A 19,656-nucleotide genomic window follows, 5' to 3' on the forward strand; every position below is an offset into this window, starting at 1 on the left:
CTTTCTCCTCTCCTGCATTCCATTTGTCCACTGTGATCATTTCAATTCTCCATCCTCCATTTTAAAAACGGCCATTACCCCTTAACAGCTTCCTGGTCAGCACACTGTTAAACTGTAATATCACCCCACTTGAACCATAGGGAAACATGGACATTACCTTGCACATTCAGTTGTAACTGACAACTGCTGATATATAACTGACAGCAACTGGTATATTTCAGTTCTGACAAAATATTGTCAGAACTGGAAGGCATCATTGTAAGAAGAAAATGTTGAGCTTCTGAGAGGAACTGACGGTGAGGTTAGTATGTAATATTCATTTGCAGCTACGTCATGTGTTTATTTTGACACAGGATTAGACTGTGAGCTCCTCTGAGGACAGTCAGAGACATGACTATGTACCCTGTAATGTGCTGCAGAAGATGTCAGTGCTATATAAACACATAATAATAATATGGTGGGACATTACACTATGACTATGGTAGGATTAGTATGTGAGCTCCTCTGAGGACAGTCAGTGACATGACTATGTACTCTGTAATGTGCTGCAGAAGATGTCAGTGCTATATAAATACATAATAATAATAATATGGTAGGACATTAGACTATAACTATAGTAGGATTAGATTGTGAGCTCCTCTGAGGACAGTCAGCGACATGAATATGTACTCTGTACAGTGCTGCAGATGATGTCAGATGAGTGTGCTCTTCAGGGCCTATTCACACTGGGGCAATTCGTAGGCGGTTTCTGCGGATTAAAGTGCTTGTGTAATCCCAATCGCTCAAAAATCATGAAAACGTAGTCAAAAATATGCGTTTGCTGCAAAAAAAAATCACAGCCGCAAAACGCTAGCGCTAATTGCCAGCATTTTGTGATCCCCAGTATGAATGGGCCCATCTGTCCTACTCTGATGGCTGGCTCTGCAGACTGCTCCAGCATCACTACAGTACAAAGCTCTTGGGGATTTGGGGTGAAAAGGCTGGAGGCAGGGTGCTGTACTCAAGACCCTGCAGAATACTGAATAGGGACTGTCTACAAATCTTTGTATTTCTTATCAGTGGACGAGCAGATGCAGTCATTAGCACAATTGTGCAGGGGGGAGAAAGCTTATAATCAAATCAGATTAAAATCACGCCGTCAAGTGCATGCCTGATTGACAACGCAACCAATTTCAGGCTGATATTTGGGCACATGAGTCAATCGGAAATGCTGCAAATTGGCTATCGTGGTTGGTCGGGTGCATGGCAGTAAAAGGCAAGCGATATCGGAGTGAGTGACTAAACTCCTGGCGCTATGTGTGTATGTGTATTTACACATTACCTGTCCTGTTTCCCAGTGACCGCCCTCTTCTGAATCCGCTGCTACACTTCCCATACTTGCTGCCGGCACATAGCTCGCTGGCGTGCGTGTGCGACGTTACGCTGGCCGGCATTTATAGGGAGGAGCGGTGGAAGACAGATACAGGACAGGTAATGTATAAATACACATACATGTACATACATTTATACACAGAGGAACAGCGGCGGGCTCTGCCGATTTCCAGGAGATTTCATGCTGAAATTGATCGGGAATCGGACTGTGGTGTACGAGCAGCTGACAGATCTCTCTCTAATCAGATTCGATTAGAGAGAGATCTGTCTCTTGGTTGAATCTGCCCATCATCGCCTGATGTATACGGTAGTTACCTTTAGTTTTCAGCCTCTTAAGACATTTTTTCCTGGACTGCCAGAAAATGTACAATGCCTTTGTAGACAGCTCTGTGCTTCAGGGCCCTTTTCCACTGCAAAACGCAACTGCAAATGCATTTGCGTTTTCCCAATTTTGATGTTACTTTTGTGCGTTTTTTATGCGTTTTTAGTCTCCGTTTTTCTGATTGACAAATGGCAAGTGTTGTCTTGAAAATAGATACTGGTGGTTAAATCAATACATAACGCAAAACAGATTTCTATGCGTTTTTCATGCGTTCCTATACTTTACATTGAAACACAAAACGCATCATAATCGCACAGACATGGGTTTGTGTTTTTAAAAATCGGAATGCAGCAGTGGAAAAGGCCACCCAAGATTCTTATTTTAAACAAGCTGCACTTCAGAATCAGCAAACGCATGCGTTTTGCGTTTCTGGCAAAAACGCAGCTAGTGGCCCTTATGCTGTAATGCCAGTGGTTTGAAACGCCTCAGCTATATTACAATACACTAATCAGCATCTCCAGCTCATTCCCTGTCTGCTTCTCTTTACACATGTGCATATTATACTTCCTGGGCTTCTGCAAATTATGTCAGTTAGGAAAAAAAAAAGGTTGGGGAAGGAGGGTGTAACAACCTTCACTGTGGGCGTGTTTTCAACTGCTGGGATGAAGAAAAAAAAAACTTGCTACTCCTGCCAGTAGTAAACAGGGATCCTCCCAGGCTGCCTATGGCATTTTTACAGCACCTTGCTGACAGGGTTACGAGATTTATTAGTCAATCCTTCTTATCTATATACCTAAATCACTGTCTTATACTGCTTTTTAAAGAGACTCCGTAACAAAAATTGCATCCTGTTTTTTATCATCCTACATGTTCCAAAAGCTATTCTAATGTGTTCTGGCTAACTGCAGCACTTTCTACTATGACAGTCTCTGTAATAAATCAATGTATCTTTCCCCTGTCAGACTTGTCGGCCTGTGTCTGGAAGGCTGCCAAGTTCTTCAGTGTTGTGGTTCTGCTATGAACTCACCCTTTCTGGCCCCTCTATGCACACTGCCTGTGTGTTATTTAGATAAGAGAGAAGAGAGAAGCTGCTCTAATCAGCTGGATAAATCGTCCTCTGAGCTGGCTGGGCTTTCACATACTGAGGAATTACAAACAAGGGCAAAGCTGTTTGCAGGAAGAAAAGAGCAGCCTGAAACTTCAGTGCATGGGGGAAAGAAACACACAAATGATCTCTTGAGATTCAAAAGGAATGCTGCATACAGCCTGCTTGTGTATGGATGTATTTTCTATGTGTGGACATGCTGTACATCAACCTACTTCCTGTTTTGGTGGCCATTTTGTTTGTTTACAAACAAACTTTTTAAAACTGTTTTTAACCACTTTTAATGCGGCGAGGAGCGGCGGAATTGTAGAGGGTAATAGGAGATGTCCCCTAACGCACTGGTATGTTTACTTTTGAGCAATTTTAACAATACAGATTCTCTTTAAGGAATATTTATTCCTCCTTACAGTTCCTCTTTAAGGCAGTGCTGTCAAATAATGGTGGGAACACAAACCATTGACATTCTTCACTTAGGGAGTACTCAATTTTGTTGCCAACGATTTGTGCATTAATAGCTGTCTGTTGAGTTATTTTAATGGGACAACAAATTTACACTACTATGTACAGTGATGTGAAAAACTATTTGCCCCCTTCCTGATTTCTTATTCTTTTGCATGTTTGTCACACTTAAATGTTTCTGTTCATCAAAAACTGTTAACTATTAGTCAAAGATAACATAATTGAACACAAAATTCAGTTTTAAATTATGGTTTTTATTATTTAGTGAGAAAAAAAACTCCAAATCTACATGGCCCTGTGTGAAAAACTTGCCTCCCCCCCCTTGTTAAAAAATAACTTAACTGTGGTTTATCACAGCTGAGTTCAATTTCTGTAGTCACCCCAGGTCTGATTACTGCCACACCTGTTTCAATCAAGAAATCACTTAAATAGGAGCTATCTGACACAGAGAAGTAGACCAAAAGCACCTCAAAAGCTAGACATCATGCCAAGATCCAAAGAAATTCAGGAACAAATGAGAACAAAAGTAATTGAGATCTATCAGTCTGGTAAAGGTTATAAAGCCATTTCTAAAGCTTTGGGACTCCAGCGAACCACAGTGAGAGCCATTATCCACAAATGGCAAAAACATGGAACAGTGATGAACCTTCCCAGGAGTGGCCGGCCGACCAAAATTACCCCAAGAGCGCAGAGAAAACTCTTCCGAGAGGCCACAAAAGACCTCAGGACAACATCTAAAGAACTGCAGGCCTCACTTGCCTCAATTAAGGTCAGTGTTCACGACTCCACCATAAGAAAGAAACTGGGCATAAACGGCCTGCATGGAAGATATCCAAGGCACAAACCACTTTTAAGCAAAAAGAACATTAAGGCTCGTCTCAATTTTGCCAAAAAGCATCTCAATGATTTCCAAGACTTGTGGGAAAATACCTTGTGGACCGACGAGACAAAAGTTGAACTTTTTGGAAGGTGTGTGTCCCGTTACATCTGGCGTAGAAGTAACACAGCATTTCAGCAAAAGAACATCATACCAACAGTAAAATATGGTGGTGGTAGTGTGATGGTCTGGGGTTGTTTTGCTGCTTCAGGACCTGGAAGGCTTGCAGTGATAGATGGAACCATGAATGCTACTGTCTACCAAAAAATCCTGAAGGAGAATGTCCGGCCATCTGTTCGTCAACTCAAGCTGAAGCGATCTTGGGTGTTGCAGCAGGGAAATGACCCAAAACACACCAGCAAATCCACCTCTGAAACAAAATGAAGACTTTGGAGTGGCCTAGTCAAAGTCGTGACCTGAATCCTATTGAGATGTTGTGGCATGACCTTAAAAAGGCAGTTTATGCTAGAAAACCCTCAAATAAAGCTGAACTACAACAATTCTGCAAAGATGAGTGGGCCAAAATTCCTCCAGAGCGCTGTAAAAAACTTGTTGCAAGTTATCGCAAACACTTGATTGCAGTTATTGCTGCTAAGGGTGGCCCAACCAGTTATTAGGTTCAGGGGGCAATTTCTTTTTCACACAGGGCCATGTAGGTTTTGAGTTTTTTTTCTCACTAAATAATAAAAACCATCATTTAAAACTGCATTTTGTGTTCAATTATGATATCTTTGACTAATAGTTAACGGTTTTTTGATGAGCAGAAACATTTAAGTGTGACAATCACGCAAAAGAATAAGAAATCAGGAAGGGGGCAAATAGTTTTTCACATCACTGTAAGCTGTACACAGACTACTTTACATTGTATCAAAGTGTGATATCTTCAGTGTTGTCCCATGAAAAGATGGAAAAACATAGTTACAACAATGTGAGAGGTGTACTCACTGTTGTGAGATATTAAATGTATGACACTGATAATGGGATAATCAAGGCAAAAATGGTACCGTGAATAACTTATTGAGTCTTACTATATGCCAAACTGACCATGTAGGATGAAAAGAGTTCCTGGCGGGACACATTCAGTACTCTAACAGGCACACCAAATGTGCCTTTTAGTGGCTGGATAGAGTATTGGTCAAAGGACACCCAAGGCAAAAATAAACTAATAAAATAAACTTTTGTATCTATCTTCCTTCTCCTAAAAATGACTTTTTAATATTTTCCACTGTTTTATTTTATGTTCAAATCTACTTTTTAAGTTTTAACAGTTTTATTGTTTTTGCTCAATGGCGCATTCATTGAAGTATGCCAGATCTAAAATTTAAAAACTATTGACCCTTTTTATCTCTTTTCTGCTCTCAGAAGCCATTTTCTGCTAGGAAAGTGGTTTATAGTTGTAATTTCTTATCAGTGAGGGTCACACTGTAGTCACTTCCTGTCTGAGTCAGGACTGAGTCAGCCACTTACATACCTGATATTTAACTCTTTCAAGCAGAGAAAGAAAAAAAGGAACACAGCATAGTTATTTGTGTGCTAGGCACTGTACATACCCATGTCTATCTCGTGATGTCACATGTCACCTCGGGTATCCTTTAAAAGCACCGCCTCTGACATAAAAGACCAGGGTTCAAATCTCAGCTCTTCCTATTTAGTAAGCGAGTACCCAATCAGTAAGGTGTCCTTGGGCAATACACCCTAACATGCTGCTTATGAAGGCAGACCTCATACTTGACACAGGGGCCTTCATGCAATTCACTTTATCTCCTAAGTTTTCTCCTAGGAGATAATTTTTCATCTTCTGTTTAAAATAACTTTTAAGCCCTCTGCAACTGAAAAAGTACTAAAAAGTAGGTGAAAACATCCTGCCAAAATTATTTTGAGTATTTTCTTGCTTGCTGGTGGCTTAAAGTGAACCTTAAGCCTGTTAAAAAAAATGAGATTAACTCACCTGGGGCTTCCCTCAGCCCCCTGCAGCCGATCGGTGCCCTCGCAGCTCCGGTCCTCTGGACCCACCGGCGAACACTTCCGGTCTGGCCGTCACCGGCCGACAGGCATGGGAACGCGAGTGATTGTTCGCGTTCCCAGCCTGTATATCGCCCCCTATGCTGCTATTGCGACCTACTGGCCGCAATAGCAGCATAGGGGGCGATATACAGGCTGGGAACACGAACAATCACTCGCGTTCCCATGCCTGTCGCCCGGTGACGGCGAAACCGGAAGTCGTCGCCAGCGGGTCCAGAGGCATCGGACCGGAGCTGCGAGGGCACCGATCGGTTGCAGGGGGCTGAGGGAAGCCCCAGGTGAGTTAACCACCCTGGCGTTCTATTAAGATCGCCAGGGCGGCTGCGGGAGGGTTTTTTTTAAATAAAAAAAAAACTATTTCATGCAGCCAACTGAAAGTTGGCTGCATGAAAGCCCACTAGAAGGCGTTCTTCTGATTGCCTCCGGCGGCCAAAAGTAACACGGAAGGCCGCAATGAGCGGCCTTCCGTGTTTTGCTTACTTCGTCGCCATGGCGACGAGCGGAGTGACGTCATGGACGTCAGCCGACGTCCTGACGTCAGCCGCCTCCGATCCAGCCCTTAGCGCTGGCCGGAACTATTTGTTCCGGCTGCGCAGGGCTCAGGCGGCTGGGGGGACCCTCTTTCGCCGCTGCTCGCGGCGGATCGCCGCAGAGCGGCGGCGATCAGGCAGCACACGCGGCTGGCAAAGTGCCGGCTGCGTGTGCTGCACTTTATTTGATCAAAATCGGCCCAGCAGGGCCTGAGCGGCAACCTCTGGCGGTAATGGACGAGCTGAGCTCGTCCATACCGCTAAGGTGGTTAATCTCATTTTTTTTAACAGGCTTAAGGTTCACTTTAAAAGTGTACCCAAGGCAATATGTGACATGATGAGGGAAACGTGTATGTACAGTACAAAACATATTAATAACCCAGCTGTTTTACTTGTTTTATTTTGCTGCCAGAAAGAGTTAATTTCTAGGCATGGAAGTGACTGCGTCTGTCTTCTCGTGAATATAGTAAACATCACTGATAAGCAAATTACAGCCATAAAAGTTTTCCTGGCAGAATACAACTTCTGAGGGCAGGGAGAGATGAAATACATGACATTGTTACTGAGCGCGCCCAGTCGGGCTGCAGCTCTCTCAAGCTGCTCCAGACCTTTCCTCAGATTTCTGCACCTTTAAACCTATTTGTGCTGAAACTGGACCCAAAATACAGAGGAATTTCACCCACCACGACCAAGGCTACAACTACAACCAACCAGAACAATCGGATTACTTTGGATGGCAGAGATTTAAACTGGATTGAAATCCTCCATGAAGCTTACCACTGCTGAACACACCAAGCCTTCTAACAGCTGACCTGAAACAAGACCTTCAACCTCTCTGAAGACTTGATTGCCTGTGATTGCCCTCACTCCACCCTGTGAGTAATCCTTTATACATTATCCAAGGCATATGCACCAAGTGACTATTGTCCACATTTATGTTATCATTTATCACCTAACTCTAAAACAAGGAACTTTACTTAAAATAATTCTATGATCCGACTCTGTGTAGGAATGAAAGGAGTTTGCACAGATCCCCTTTGATCTCAGCAGGACACCAGAAGTAAAAGCTATCTAAACAAGTCTATTGTCTCTATGTCAACATACAAATACTCATCAAAGGATCTACTCTCTGCCTGCCCTCCCAAGAATCAATTACAAATTAACACCTCACTAGCTCTCCTCTTAAAATACTTTGGGATACTCAAGAAAAGCAGAAGGGGGAGGAGAGGGAGTGGATCCAAGTATAAAAAACATAGTTGTCCCCAGAAAAGCTCAATCACAGCTACACTCTGCAATGCCAGATCGATAAATAATAAGACTGCAACTATACATGACCTAATAGAGCTCTCTGATTTGACCTTTTTGACAGAGACCTGGCTTGGGAAACATGCAGGCCCAACTCTTGAAGCAACCGTGCCGACCAATTATTCAGTCTTGCACTGTGAGAGACAAGTCCGCAAGGGTGGGGGGGTTGCCATATGCTTCAGATCCTCTTTGAACATAAGGCCCCTGCCCATAGGCCCCACTGAAACCTTTGAATGTCTTGCAGCCCAACTGTCAGCAGAAGTAAACATCAACATATTGCTCATATACCGCCCCCCAAAAAATGGTCCAGCCTTTCTTAAGGAAATATCTGAACTCTTAACACCCCAGATGGATCATCCTGGGAGACTTCAATGCATGGGTGGATGATCATGACTCCCGCCTAGGAAGTGAACTACTTCTCATAATGAATGAACTGGGTTTCTCTCAGGCTGTCAACCTCCCCACCCACAAGAAAGGGCACACCCTGGATCTTATATTTCATTCCGGACTTTTAATATCACACATGGATATAAACCCAGTGGTATGGTCAGACCACCACACCATCCACTTCTCTCTGACAGCACCAGCGATAAAACACAGAGGGAAAGAACTCATAAAATACCGTTCTCTGAAAGATGTCTCACCCCAGCACGTTCAGAATACCCTCAACTTCGACAACTTCGACGCATTAACCAATCATTGCGCAGACCCAGACTCCATGGTCCTGATGTACAACCATGCAGTGTCATCTGCCTATGACGCCCTTGCTCCAGTTCGCATTAAACGGTCTACACCACTTCACCATGCACGGTGGTTTGACAGCTCACTAAAGGACCTAAAGAAAGAAGCACGCAGACTAGAAAGGAAGTGGCGAAAAACTCAGAATTCAAAAGATAAACACACCCTTGTCTTTCACCTGGAAAGCTATCAAGATGCGATCACCAAGAAAAAATCCTCCTACCTATCACAGGAGATCGCAAAGGCCAGCCCAACTATTTCGCAAGGTTGATAGACTATGTAACCCATCCTGTCTAAAACCTACTATAACTCCCTCAAAGGAGCTATGCGAAAAATTTGCTTGCTACTTTGCTGACAAAGTATCCTCTATTCGGTGTCTCATTCAGTCCACAGCACCTAAGACTTATTCAACTCCTGTAAATAGTGGCAAAAACAACCTAACACCCTGGACTGACTTCAAAAGTATTAGTGAGGAAGAGATCTCAGACATCCTCCGTCGCCTCCGCCAGACAACCTGCGACCTGGTCCCTGGACCAACTAAACATATGCTGAAATGCCCTGACATGCTTGGTCCAGCATTTCACAAAATAGTAAATTGCTCTCTGCAAGCATGGAGGTTTCCTACCTCTCTAAAAGAAGGAATCATCAAGCCCCTTCTTAAAAAACCTTCCATGGATCCAGATGCTATGAGCAGCTACAGACCTGTCTCCAACCTCCCCTTCTTAGGTAAACTTATTGAAAAGGCTGTCTATCGGCAACTTGAAACCAGGCTGTCAGTAAACAACATCCTGGACCCTCTACAATCTGGCTTTAAGAAACACCACAGCTGTGAAACAGCCCTCATCCAAGTCTGCAACGACCTGCTCATGGCAAGGGACAGAGGGGAATGCTCCATCCTAATCCTGTTGGATCTCTCAGCGGCTTTTGATACAATTGACCATGAAATCCTGCTTAATAGACTGCTGGAGTACTGTGGCATCAGTGGATCAGTCCTCCAGTGGTTCAGATCATTCCTGACTGACAGAACACAGAGAGTATCCCTAGGTCCTATAATGTCCAAACCTGCACCTCTACAATTCGGAGTGCCACAAGGATCAATCCTATCTCCTCTGCTGTTTGCAATCTACATGTTGCCACTCGGTACACTAATCCTACGTCATGGTCTGACGTACCACTGCTACGCCGATGACACACAGCTATACCTGTCCTTCAAACCTGGTGGAACAGACCCTACCCCAAAAATAAACTCTTGCTTAGCTGAGCTACAGGCATGGATGAATGATAACTGGTTGAAACTGAATGCTGACAAAACTGAGGTCCTGTTTGTCCAAAGCCAACACTCGCCATCAAAACAGCTCTATCCTAAAGCAACACCAATCAGGCTTGGGAATTCAGACATAAACAGCTCCAACCTTGTGCGCAGCCTTGGAGTACTAATCGATGGGGAATTGAGTTTCAGAAACCAAATTTCATCTGTAGTTAAATCTTCCTTCTTTCATCTGAAGAACATTGCAAAGATTAAGCATCTGATTCCCCCAGAGGATCTTCCAACCCTAGTTCACGCCTTCATCACATCACTGCTCGACTACTGCAATGCCCTTTATGCTGGCCTCCCCAAAAAGGACCTGCGTCGCCTGCAATTAGTGCAGAATGCTGCTGCCAGATTGCTAACAAACCAGCCTCGCCACTGTCAAATTACACCGATCCTTCGCTCACTGCACTGGCTACCAGTAGAATGGAGAATACTCTTCAAGATTGGACTGCTGACATTCAAATCCCTGCACAATCTGGGCCCTGGATACATGAAGGACCTGCTGAAGTTGCACCACACCTCTCACAACCTCAGATCAGCAAGTTCTATAAACCTGGTCACTCCCAGAGTGCACCTCAAAAAATCTGGAGATAGAGCCTTCTGTCATGCTGCCCCTACTCTTTGGAACTCCCTGCCACACCCAGTAAAGACAGCACCATCCCTGGAGCTATTCAAATCCAGACTGAAAAGCCACCTGTTTAGCCTGGCATTTCCAGGCTTATAAAATTCTTCCTCTGTACCACGATGGTCGGAGCCATGCTTATGCGCTTTGAGTCCCATGGGAGAAAAGCGCTTTACAAATGTTATTTGTTGTTGTTGTTGTTGTTGTTGTTGATGAACTATTGACCTTTTTCTAACTCCGGGACACTTAATGGGCTGCCACTGATTAGAGAAACGTTCAACCTACTGTATATACTCGCGTATAAGCCTAATTTTTCAGCACAAAAAATGCGCTGAAAAGTTAACCCCTTGGCTTATATGCGAGTCAGTGGAGAAGAACAAATGGTAAAGTCGGTTTTGTTACTGGCAGGTTTTGTTACTGGTTCCCTGCTGTGTCTGTGCACGGCTCAGGACTACCTGTGTCTCCTGGCTTGTGGAGCAGATCATGCAAGCAATGTGTCAGTGCTGCAATGATCAGGGATTCTTCCTGTGTGGCAATCGCTGTGTCTTATATGTATGACACCATCTAATGGGGCTTTGAGACACAGCTGTATCATTCTTGGGGCACATCTGGCTATGGGGGTGGAGTCTGACTTGTACTGGGAGCTCATCTGGCTACTGTGGAGGGGGCTTATACGTGAGTCAATCACTTTTTCCTGGTTTCTGAGGGAAAAGTGGGTACCTCGGTTTAAACTCAGATCGGCTTATATGCAAGTATATACAGGTATTTTGTAAATGTTTAAATCTTACTAATATTATAAATGCGAAAGATTGGATGTTTGTGTGTTTGCTACTCAATTCAGCAACAACGGCTGAACGGATTTGAATAAAATTTGTCACACACAGTACATTACCTGGAATAACATATAGGATATCTTTTCTCCCCATAACTAAAACGTGGGCGGAGACAAATACAAATTTCACTGGGAAAATGTGTAACTGCAGCCATTTTTACACGGTTTATGGCAGGGTTCTCAAACTTTGCACAGTTGGTCACTGGGTGACTGGGATTAATATTCAGAAAAGTGGGTAGAGCCTACAAGAGCCAATCAGAATTCACCTGTTGATTTTCAAAGGGAATATTTAATTGCTGACATTCTTGCACTGTTAATGGCACAAGCCTCAAACCTGGTATAGTTGGTCATTGGGAGACTGGGGGTTCAAATTCAGAAAGGGGGTGGAGCCACAGCCAATCAGATTGGTTTCATTTCAATGTAAATTATTGCTACCGAAGAATGCAAAGCTCACAAACTAGGAAAAAGTGAGCTAAGTGAACTAAGAAAAAGTGAGCAGAGCCAACACCAGCCAAATACATACTCGGGCAACGCCGGGCCATCAGCTAGTATAAAAGAAAACCCTGAGATACTTAAAGCCATTTTTAAGAGTAGAAGTATATATGTAATTCTTTATCACATCAGTTTATTTTCACCTTGGGTTTTCACCTTGGGTTCACTTTAAAAGGCATTTTATTGATAAGGTTTGAAAATAATCACCTAGGAGAAAACTTAGGAGAAAAAGTGAATTGCAAATGGCCCCTGGTCTCCCAGATTGCACTGGGAGGAGAATGCTTTGTGGCATCATAGCCTAGGCTAACCATCACTGGAAGGGTGGGGCTACATAGCAATATATATATATAGGAAATGTTTCTGATGATGAAAGCAGGATATTTCACATAAACTTGGGTATCCTGAATAATTCAGCACATTCATCTATGGGTCATTGCGGTGTCTCTTTAAATGTGCCAGATGCTTGCTCAAGATAATCTTTATGACTGATGGAGATATTAGTTAAGTCTTTTCAGGAAAAATAAATCCTGTACTAGGAAAGTTTGTGCTGGCAACAATGGACAGCTGCAGTCTTCCTAAGCCTACAGTCATTTGTATATTCAGAGACATCAAGACACCACGGTGAAGAAGACTCGCCATAGTTTGACATGTCAACACTGCAGTAACAACACTCCTTGTCATTTCTATGTAATTACCACGATCGTCTTAAATCAAGCATTGTGTATCTCTTTTATATCTGTTATTGGAAAAGAGCCTGATAAAAATTCCACGCAGAGCAGGAGAGACAAGACTGCAAACTGTCATTCTGCAGTGTGTGGGTTTGCTTAAATAAAATGAAACCTCTCTAAAATAAAATGAATCACTATGTTATATATGTTACGGCCAGAACTCGAAGTTTGGCCACTTCTAGTTCTGGCCGGCCACTTCGGGTTCTGGCCGGCCAATGCGCGAAGTGGCCGCTGCGCTGCGGCCAATGTTAGAAATGGATTGATTCCTCTGAGGTTAATGTATCTTCTGGCAGCAGCGCAGCGGCCAAACGTAGAACAACTTCGTTAATTTATTGCAATTCAGCCGGCGGCAATGTAACAATTCAAGCCGCCGGCTTTTTTCTCTGCCTCTCTCTCTCCTCTTATGGGCAGCAGGCGGGGGACATGCGTGTCCCCGAGAGTCGTTCGTGGCGCCAGGGCAGCAGAGCGGGGAGGCTGCAGACATCGCTTCTGCCAGCACCCGCTCTGCAAGAACGGCAGGATTCCCCTGCCGCGACGAACGACTCCGGAGGGGGGACACGCGTGTCCCCGCCGGCTGCCCATAGAAGAGCGAGAGAGGCGGGGGGGAAGGAGGAGAGAGAGGCGGGGGCAGGAGAAGGAGAGAGAGGCAGAGAAAAAAGCCGGCGGCTTGAATTGTTACATTGCCGCCGGCGGAATTGCAATAAATTAACGAAGTTGTTCTACGTTTGGCCGCTGCGCTGCGGCCAGAAGATACATTAACCTCAGAGGAATCAATCCGTTTCTAACATTGGCCGCAGCGCAGCGGCCACTTCGCGCATTGGCCGGCCAGAACCCGAAGTGGCCGGCCAGAACTAGAAGTGGCCAAACTTCGGGTTCTGGCCGTAACATATATATTTTTTTAACAGATCAGCTTAGGGAGAACTGCAAGCAAACACAATATGGCCTACTTTACACAGATGTTATTCAATTGTTTGAAGAATGCATTAAAGGGACCCTGAGCTCAGGCTAAAAACGCAATTTAGGCTTACACGGGGCTTCCTCCAGCACCCCATAGCCAGCGAGGTCCCCCGCTGTCCTCCTGCCTCCTCTCCCGGTCCAACTGGTGGCTCCGTTAATTGGTGACTTAAGCCTGAAGTCATCTGCGCCCGCCCCTGATACGCGTCATCACGCTGGCTGGTGTAAGAGCTCAGCGCATGCGCGGTTCAGCTTTAGATAACCACGCAAGTGCAGGAGTCTCATGCCGGTCAGCGTGATGACGCATAGCATGCGGGGGGGGAACGCACATGGCCGATTTCAGGCCAAAGTCACCAATTACCAAAGCCGCCAGCGGGACCAGGTAAATTTACCACACCAAAGTGCCCCAGTGTGAAAGGGCCCTGAAACACACACAACAGGAAGTTCTGATCAAATGCCAGAAAAAAAACATCCTTTGAATCTGCCTGGGTGCAATGGTTCTGTATCAATATACTCCTCAATACAGCATGACTGTACCCAACAGTCCTGTAGCTTGTGCATCGTTAGGGCTCAATCACCTGGTGACATGCTGAGCAGTTCAGATAATGGACCCAAAAGGCGATCCACAGGATTTCAGCTCTGTCAAGTTAGCCTAATAAAATATATTAGATTAGATATGCAGGATTCAATACAAAACAGTTAGGGTCCTTTTATACTATATCAGTTGCTGTCAGTTGTAACTGAAAGGACAACTGATGTGCCATCCACTGTCCATGTTTCCCTATTGCCTCTTTCACACTATGCTGAAAAACTGAAGCCTTTTCACAACACACTGCTATGGAAAATTAAAACACATTAGTTTTTCCACGTATATTGTAAAAGAGGCCTGAGGCTTCTCTAACAAGAAAGGCTAAGGGCGCGATTCCACTTGAGCGGCGCGCTAGCGGTAGCGATTCGGCCGGCGTTACCATTGCACCCTATGGCAGAGTTTCCCCGCACTATTCGCCTGCAGGGAAACTCTGCGGATTCGCGGCGGTTTCTGCTCAAGTGGAAACGCGCCCTGAAAGTCATGAATTCACTGCCTGTTAGCTACTCCCAAGCACCGACCTGGTCCTGGCTGCCCACAGATGCGACATAATCCAAAGTGCCGGTTACCGCAATGTGGGTCAACTGTTGACACACATTGGGTTACAAACACCACCATTACATGACTGCATTGCACTGTAGCTGAAAGGAGCTTGGTGGCCGGTAGATAAGATGCTGAGATGACAAGTGCCCAGTTCATCCTCCCACATAAGAGAGGCATCACATTTTTTTTTTAAAAAGATCAAAATAAATGGAGCCTACAATAACCAAAAATATGAAAACATCAGGTCATGTACCCTCCTGGCGGTCTATTAAAAACCACCAGGGGACAGCGCAGCAGTTTAATTTTTTTTTTTAAATCATGTAGCGAGCCTACATGATAGCCGCTGCGCAGCGGCATCCCCCCCCCCCCCCCGCTTCGATCGCCTCCGGCAATCTGCAATCAGGAAATCCCGTTCAAAGGGTGGGATTTCCTGGAGGGCTTCCCCCGTCGAAATGGCGACGGGTGGGATAACGTCATCGACGTCGTGATGTCATTGGGAGTCCCGATCCACCCCTCAGCGCTGCCTGGCACTGATTGGCCAGGCAGCGCATGGGGTCTGGGGGGGGCGATGCGGCGATCGGAGGCTAATCGGCGCGGAGCGGCAGCGATCGGAGTGCACACGCAGCTAGCAAAGTGCTAGCTGCGTGTTGCAAAAAAAATTATGCAAATCGGCCCAACAGGGCCTGAGAAATCCTTCTGCGCGGCTTACCCCGAACTACATTCGGGGTTACCGCCAGGAGGGTTAAACATTCTAGACATGTTGAACTATTTAGCATTGAAAGTATTTAGAGGATATGCTCCTTCAAAGGCCATCCATTGATGTTATTATACAGAGTATTTGTATGTCATTTTTGGCACTGAAACAACTATGTCTCAAGACAATCGTACAAATTAATGCCGCACCCAAAGGCTTAACATGATCATGTGTTACGCTCAGGTTAGTTTATTCTACAAAAAAAACAAACAAAAAAACAAAAAAAACACAGCATGTCAGAGATAGGATTGCATATTCATGTCAGGGATTATTCACAGTGGGACGTATAAAGTCTGATAACAGCTCACCGCACTGCAATGATAAGCCTATGGGACGTCCACAATGCGATGTTAGCATTGCATTGTATTGTTTAGCGTTATGGTAATGCACTGCTGCAGTGCGTTACCTCTAAACGCACACATTACCAGGTACAGGAAAGCATACTTTTCATTGCCTGTATACTTTACTGTACCTACTGCATGTGACGGTATTGCAGTGTTAAAGAGGAACTGTAACGACAAAACGGCCCCTGGGGGGTACTCACCTCGGGTGGGGGAAGCCTCAGGATCCTAATGAGGCTTCCCACTCCGTCCTGCGTCCCTCGGGGGTCTCGCTGTAGCCCTCCGTACAGCTGTGACCTTCCTGGCTCCTGCGCAGGCGCTCTCATGCCTCTCGGCGCCGAAGTAGGCGGAAATACCCGATCACCGTCGGGTCTGCTCTACTGCGCAGGCGCAAGTTTCCGGCGCCTGCGCAGTAGAGCGGACCCGACGGAGATCGGGTATTTCCGTCTATTTCCGTGCAGAAAGTCGCCACAGCGCCCCCGCTGGAGCCAGCAAAGATAAATATTGAACTGACAGTCGGCACAGTCGCCGGCTGTTCGGAGGGCTGCGGCGAGACCCCCGTGGGACAGAGGACGGCGTGGGAAGCCTCATTAGGATCCGGAGGCTTCCCCTACCCGAGGTGAGTACCCCCAGGGGATCTTTTTAATGTTACAGAGTCTCTTTAATGTGCGTTACCACCTTTCTTTTGCGTTGCCTTGTAAAGTTGTGTTGTGACTTTAACGTTGCATCATAATGAAAAGTCTCACTGTGAATGTAGCCTCAGAGATACGACTGCGGCTCTTGTAATGTTCTAGCTAGTCCTAGCTCCAATTCACCAATGCCAGCTGAGGGAGGAAAACATGTATGGCCTGCGGAACTCTTATTTTAAATACCTTTAGCAGAGTTTTATTAAAAAAAAACAAAGTATGAGGAATATGAGGACATCGATTTTTATCAATTTCTAAAAATGCTGTCTACCCTGCTAATATTTTGACTACAGGGGTGGCTCTGTAGCAGTAGAACACCTGATCTGCTTATTCGTTTAGTGATTCAGAAAGTTTTAAGGTATGTACACACATTATATAAAAGTCAGCTGGAACGACCGATAACAGCCAATTGGGCCGGTGATAATCCGCTCACTTAGTGTGTGTACATCGCTTAAAGGATACAGAAGGCAGGGGTGAAATGTTGAGTTTTACTTTCCTGGGGCTTCATCCAGCCCCCAACAGGTCCCTCATAGTCCTCCCTATCATCTCCAGTGTGCTACTGACTCCTCTGAAACATCCGCTAGTCACGGGAGTCACTGGCTACTGCGTGTGCATTACCCTGACCGAGCACCTCCTCTATCATGCTCTGGTGGCCGGGAAAGTTCTGAGCTTGCGCAGTTTGTAAAGATTTTAACTGAGTATGCGCAGAATGCTCCTGTCTACGGGAGCGTGATCGAGGAGCGCATGGCCAGGGCTGTGCATGCGCAATCGTTTCTCAAACCTGACAGGTGACAACTATTACATGTGTGTACTTTAGAGTAGCCATAAATGAATCAATCAAGACCTGATAATACAATCGATCAATTCTTCCTGGTTCAGAAAGTGATTATTAAAGCAGCAATTCATTCACCAAGCTGAAACATTATCATCACATTAATTTGGCCTACTAACATGCAAGTTCCCTATACAGTTTAGGCCCTAGACACTGGGAGGATTTGTTGCAACTGCACCATACTTCATATAATCTTAGATCAACAGGACCGAATTACTTAGTCCACATTAAAAACCTTCTGTCGTGCTGCCCCTAGCTTTTGGTTCTACCAACCACACTAAATCAAGACAACTCCAACCCTGGAGTCAGTTAAATACAAAGCTAAAAGCCTCCTGTTTAGTCTGTCATTTATGGACACACAGCTTTTTTCCCTGTAGCACAATCCATCCCACAACTAATTATTGGTCTGTCTGAAACATACCTATGGTTTTTATCCTTTGTGAAAAAAAGGGCTTTACAATGGGTATTGTTTTTGTGGATCTCAATCAGATGTCTGCAACTGTGCTGCCCACTGATCTGCTACTGCTCTACACTGGACTGACCCACTTCACAATTAAAATTAATTTACTGCCTACCTGATTATGTCTCCAAGTAATAAAAGGCTACTGGCAGATTTGATGCAAGGGATCAAACCAGAAGAAAAACTTGAACAGCATACAGCTGTTTGTAGAGGCAGTGGACCGAAAGTCAGAAACGGCATCGTTCATATTCCCCCTCACTTTAGGTACACTCTAATAAACCAGAGCAATAAACTATGTAAGCAATGCCTAACGCTTTAAAAACAGGACAGCACCATTATGCAATCTAACGTGTCGGAGCATTATTGATCATCTCTGCTCTCCATGCTTTGCTATGCAGAGGGGCAGGAAATGTGGAAATCAAGTAGAACGGCAAAGTCTTTATAAGTGGTGTAGCACTGCTACATTACTGCTGATGCTACTGAAGTGCTGGGAAGCACACTGTGCACTGACATTAGCCCAGTTTAGCAGACCTGTCAACTCCCACTGCTTATCTGTGAATCTCGCTGGTTTTAAGTCAGGATGTGATTTTTCGCTTGACTGGCACCATAGACTTCACACAGATTTTATAGCATTTTTCCTTTTCTCCCTAACTACATGCTTCGGAATATGACATCTCTGGGCTTGATGGATGCAACTGCTTGAATAATCGGTTTTAAACGAACCTGCTACCCAGCCTGCCAGACTTGCTGCTGCAAAAGAAAAACATGTACTCTGTGGCTAGATGGGATGCAATAGCAGGGCTGCGTACTGCTGCACCTCACTTTAAACTGAGCCAAAATGGGAAAGACAAGACAAATAAACATAAGCAAAGAGCAGAGCAGCTGTGACAAGTCCATTGCAACAACCTACTTGGGATGCTTGATAAGGTTATAAAAACCACTGCTCTGTACAAATGAAACTGATAGTAAAGAGGGTAGAGGGGCGTGAAATCTGGGTCGCTCCTCATGTAGAAAATGGATCTGTAAACTCTACTTTTCTTTCTACTGGAACTCTCCAGTCTGTGAGAGATGAAAGTGCTGAGATATCTAGCAGGCTGTTTAAAGCATTCACTTGCAAAATAGCTGAGGGTCTGGATGCTGCCAACCAGATTAGCAGTCATCTGGAAATCTGTGTCCGCAAGAAGCACGCTGTACCAATTCCTCCCATTCTGCATGCCTTAGGAATAGCAAATGTGTCTCTCAAAAGTCATACTACAGAAGGACAAATTCACTAACACACCATGTTCCCTGCTCTGTATATTTTCCCATCCATATCTCATTGAACAGAGGTGCTGTGACCCATGTAAACAATTCCCTTCCTGGCTGGCACTAGTCTTCCAGACTTCCTCCTTCCCTCCACCTCCTCCCCCCTTCTTTAGCCATGGTGTGTAATATTCCAATCACACTGCAAAGCTATACATACCCTGTTCTTCAGCCGAAAGCACATTGTGGTGTGCAGATTATGGAGAAAAATAAAGTGCTTGAAACAATTCTCTCCACTGGATCTCCAGCATGCGCTATTCCAGCAGTGGATGCTGGAATGAGCTGTCAGATGCTTGTGTGCTACAGAAATATGCTTGTCATGAAACTACATGTTATTATTTGGCAGGCAGCCTATTACACTTCATGCACAAATCACATTGCACAAATGTGTTCCAACTTGCCTGAGCAACTTTAGTAACTGCAAGGTATGGTTCTTATTGCCATTAAAGAAATGAAAGCTCAAAGCTCACCTCCACTATTTCT

General features: G+C 44.9%; 1 protein-coding gene across 5 annotated transcripts in view; it reads right to left on the reverse strand.

Annotated features, from left to right (window-relative positions):
• The window catches only part of INPP4B (inositol polyphosphate-4-phosphatase type II B), a 668,171-nt gene extending 648,762 nt beyond the window's left edge, over window positions 1-19,409 (reverse strand). For all 5 annotated transcript variants that reach the window (XM_068279481.1, XM_068279471.1, XM_068279463.1 and 2 more), the window contains exon 1: window positions 19,334-19,409. In XM_068279481.1, the coding sequence (XP_068135582.1) occupies window positions 19,334-19,357 (24 nt within the window). In that variant the 5' untranslated portion in view covers window positions 19,358-19,409. The remainder of the gene's footprint in view (window positions 1-19,333) is intronic.
• Between the last annotated feature and the right edge of the window lie 247 nt (window positions 19,410-19,656).

Source organism: Hyperolius riggenbachi, chromosome 1 (genome assembly GCF_040937935.1).
Source record: "Hyperolius riggenbachi isolate aHypRig1 chromosome 1, aHypRig1.pri, whole genome shotgun sequence".
Lineage (NCBI taxonomy): Eukaryota > Metazoa > Chordata > Amphibia > Anura > Hyperoliidae > Hyperolius > Hyperolius riggenbachi.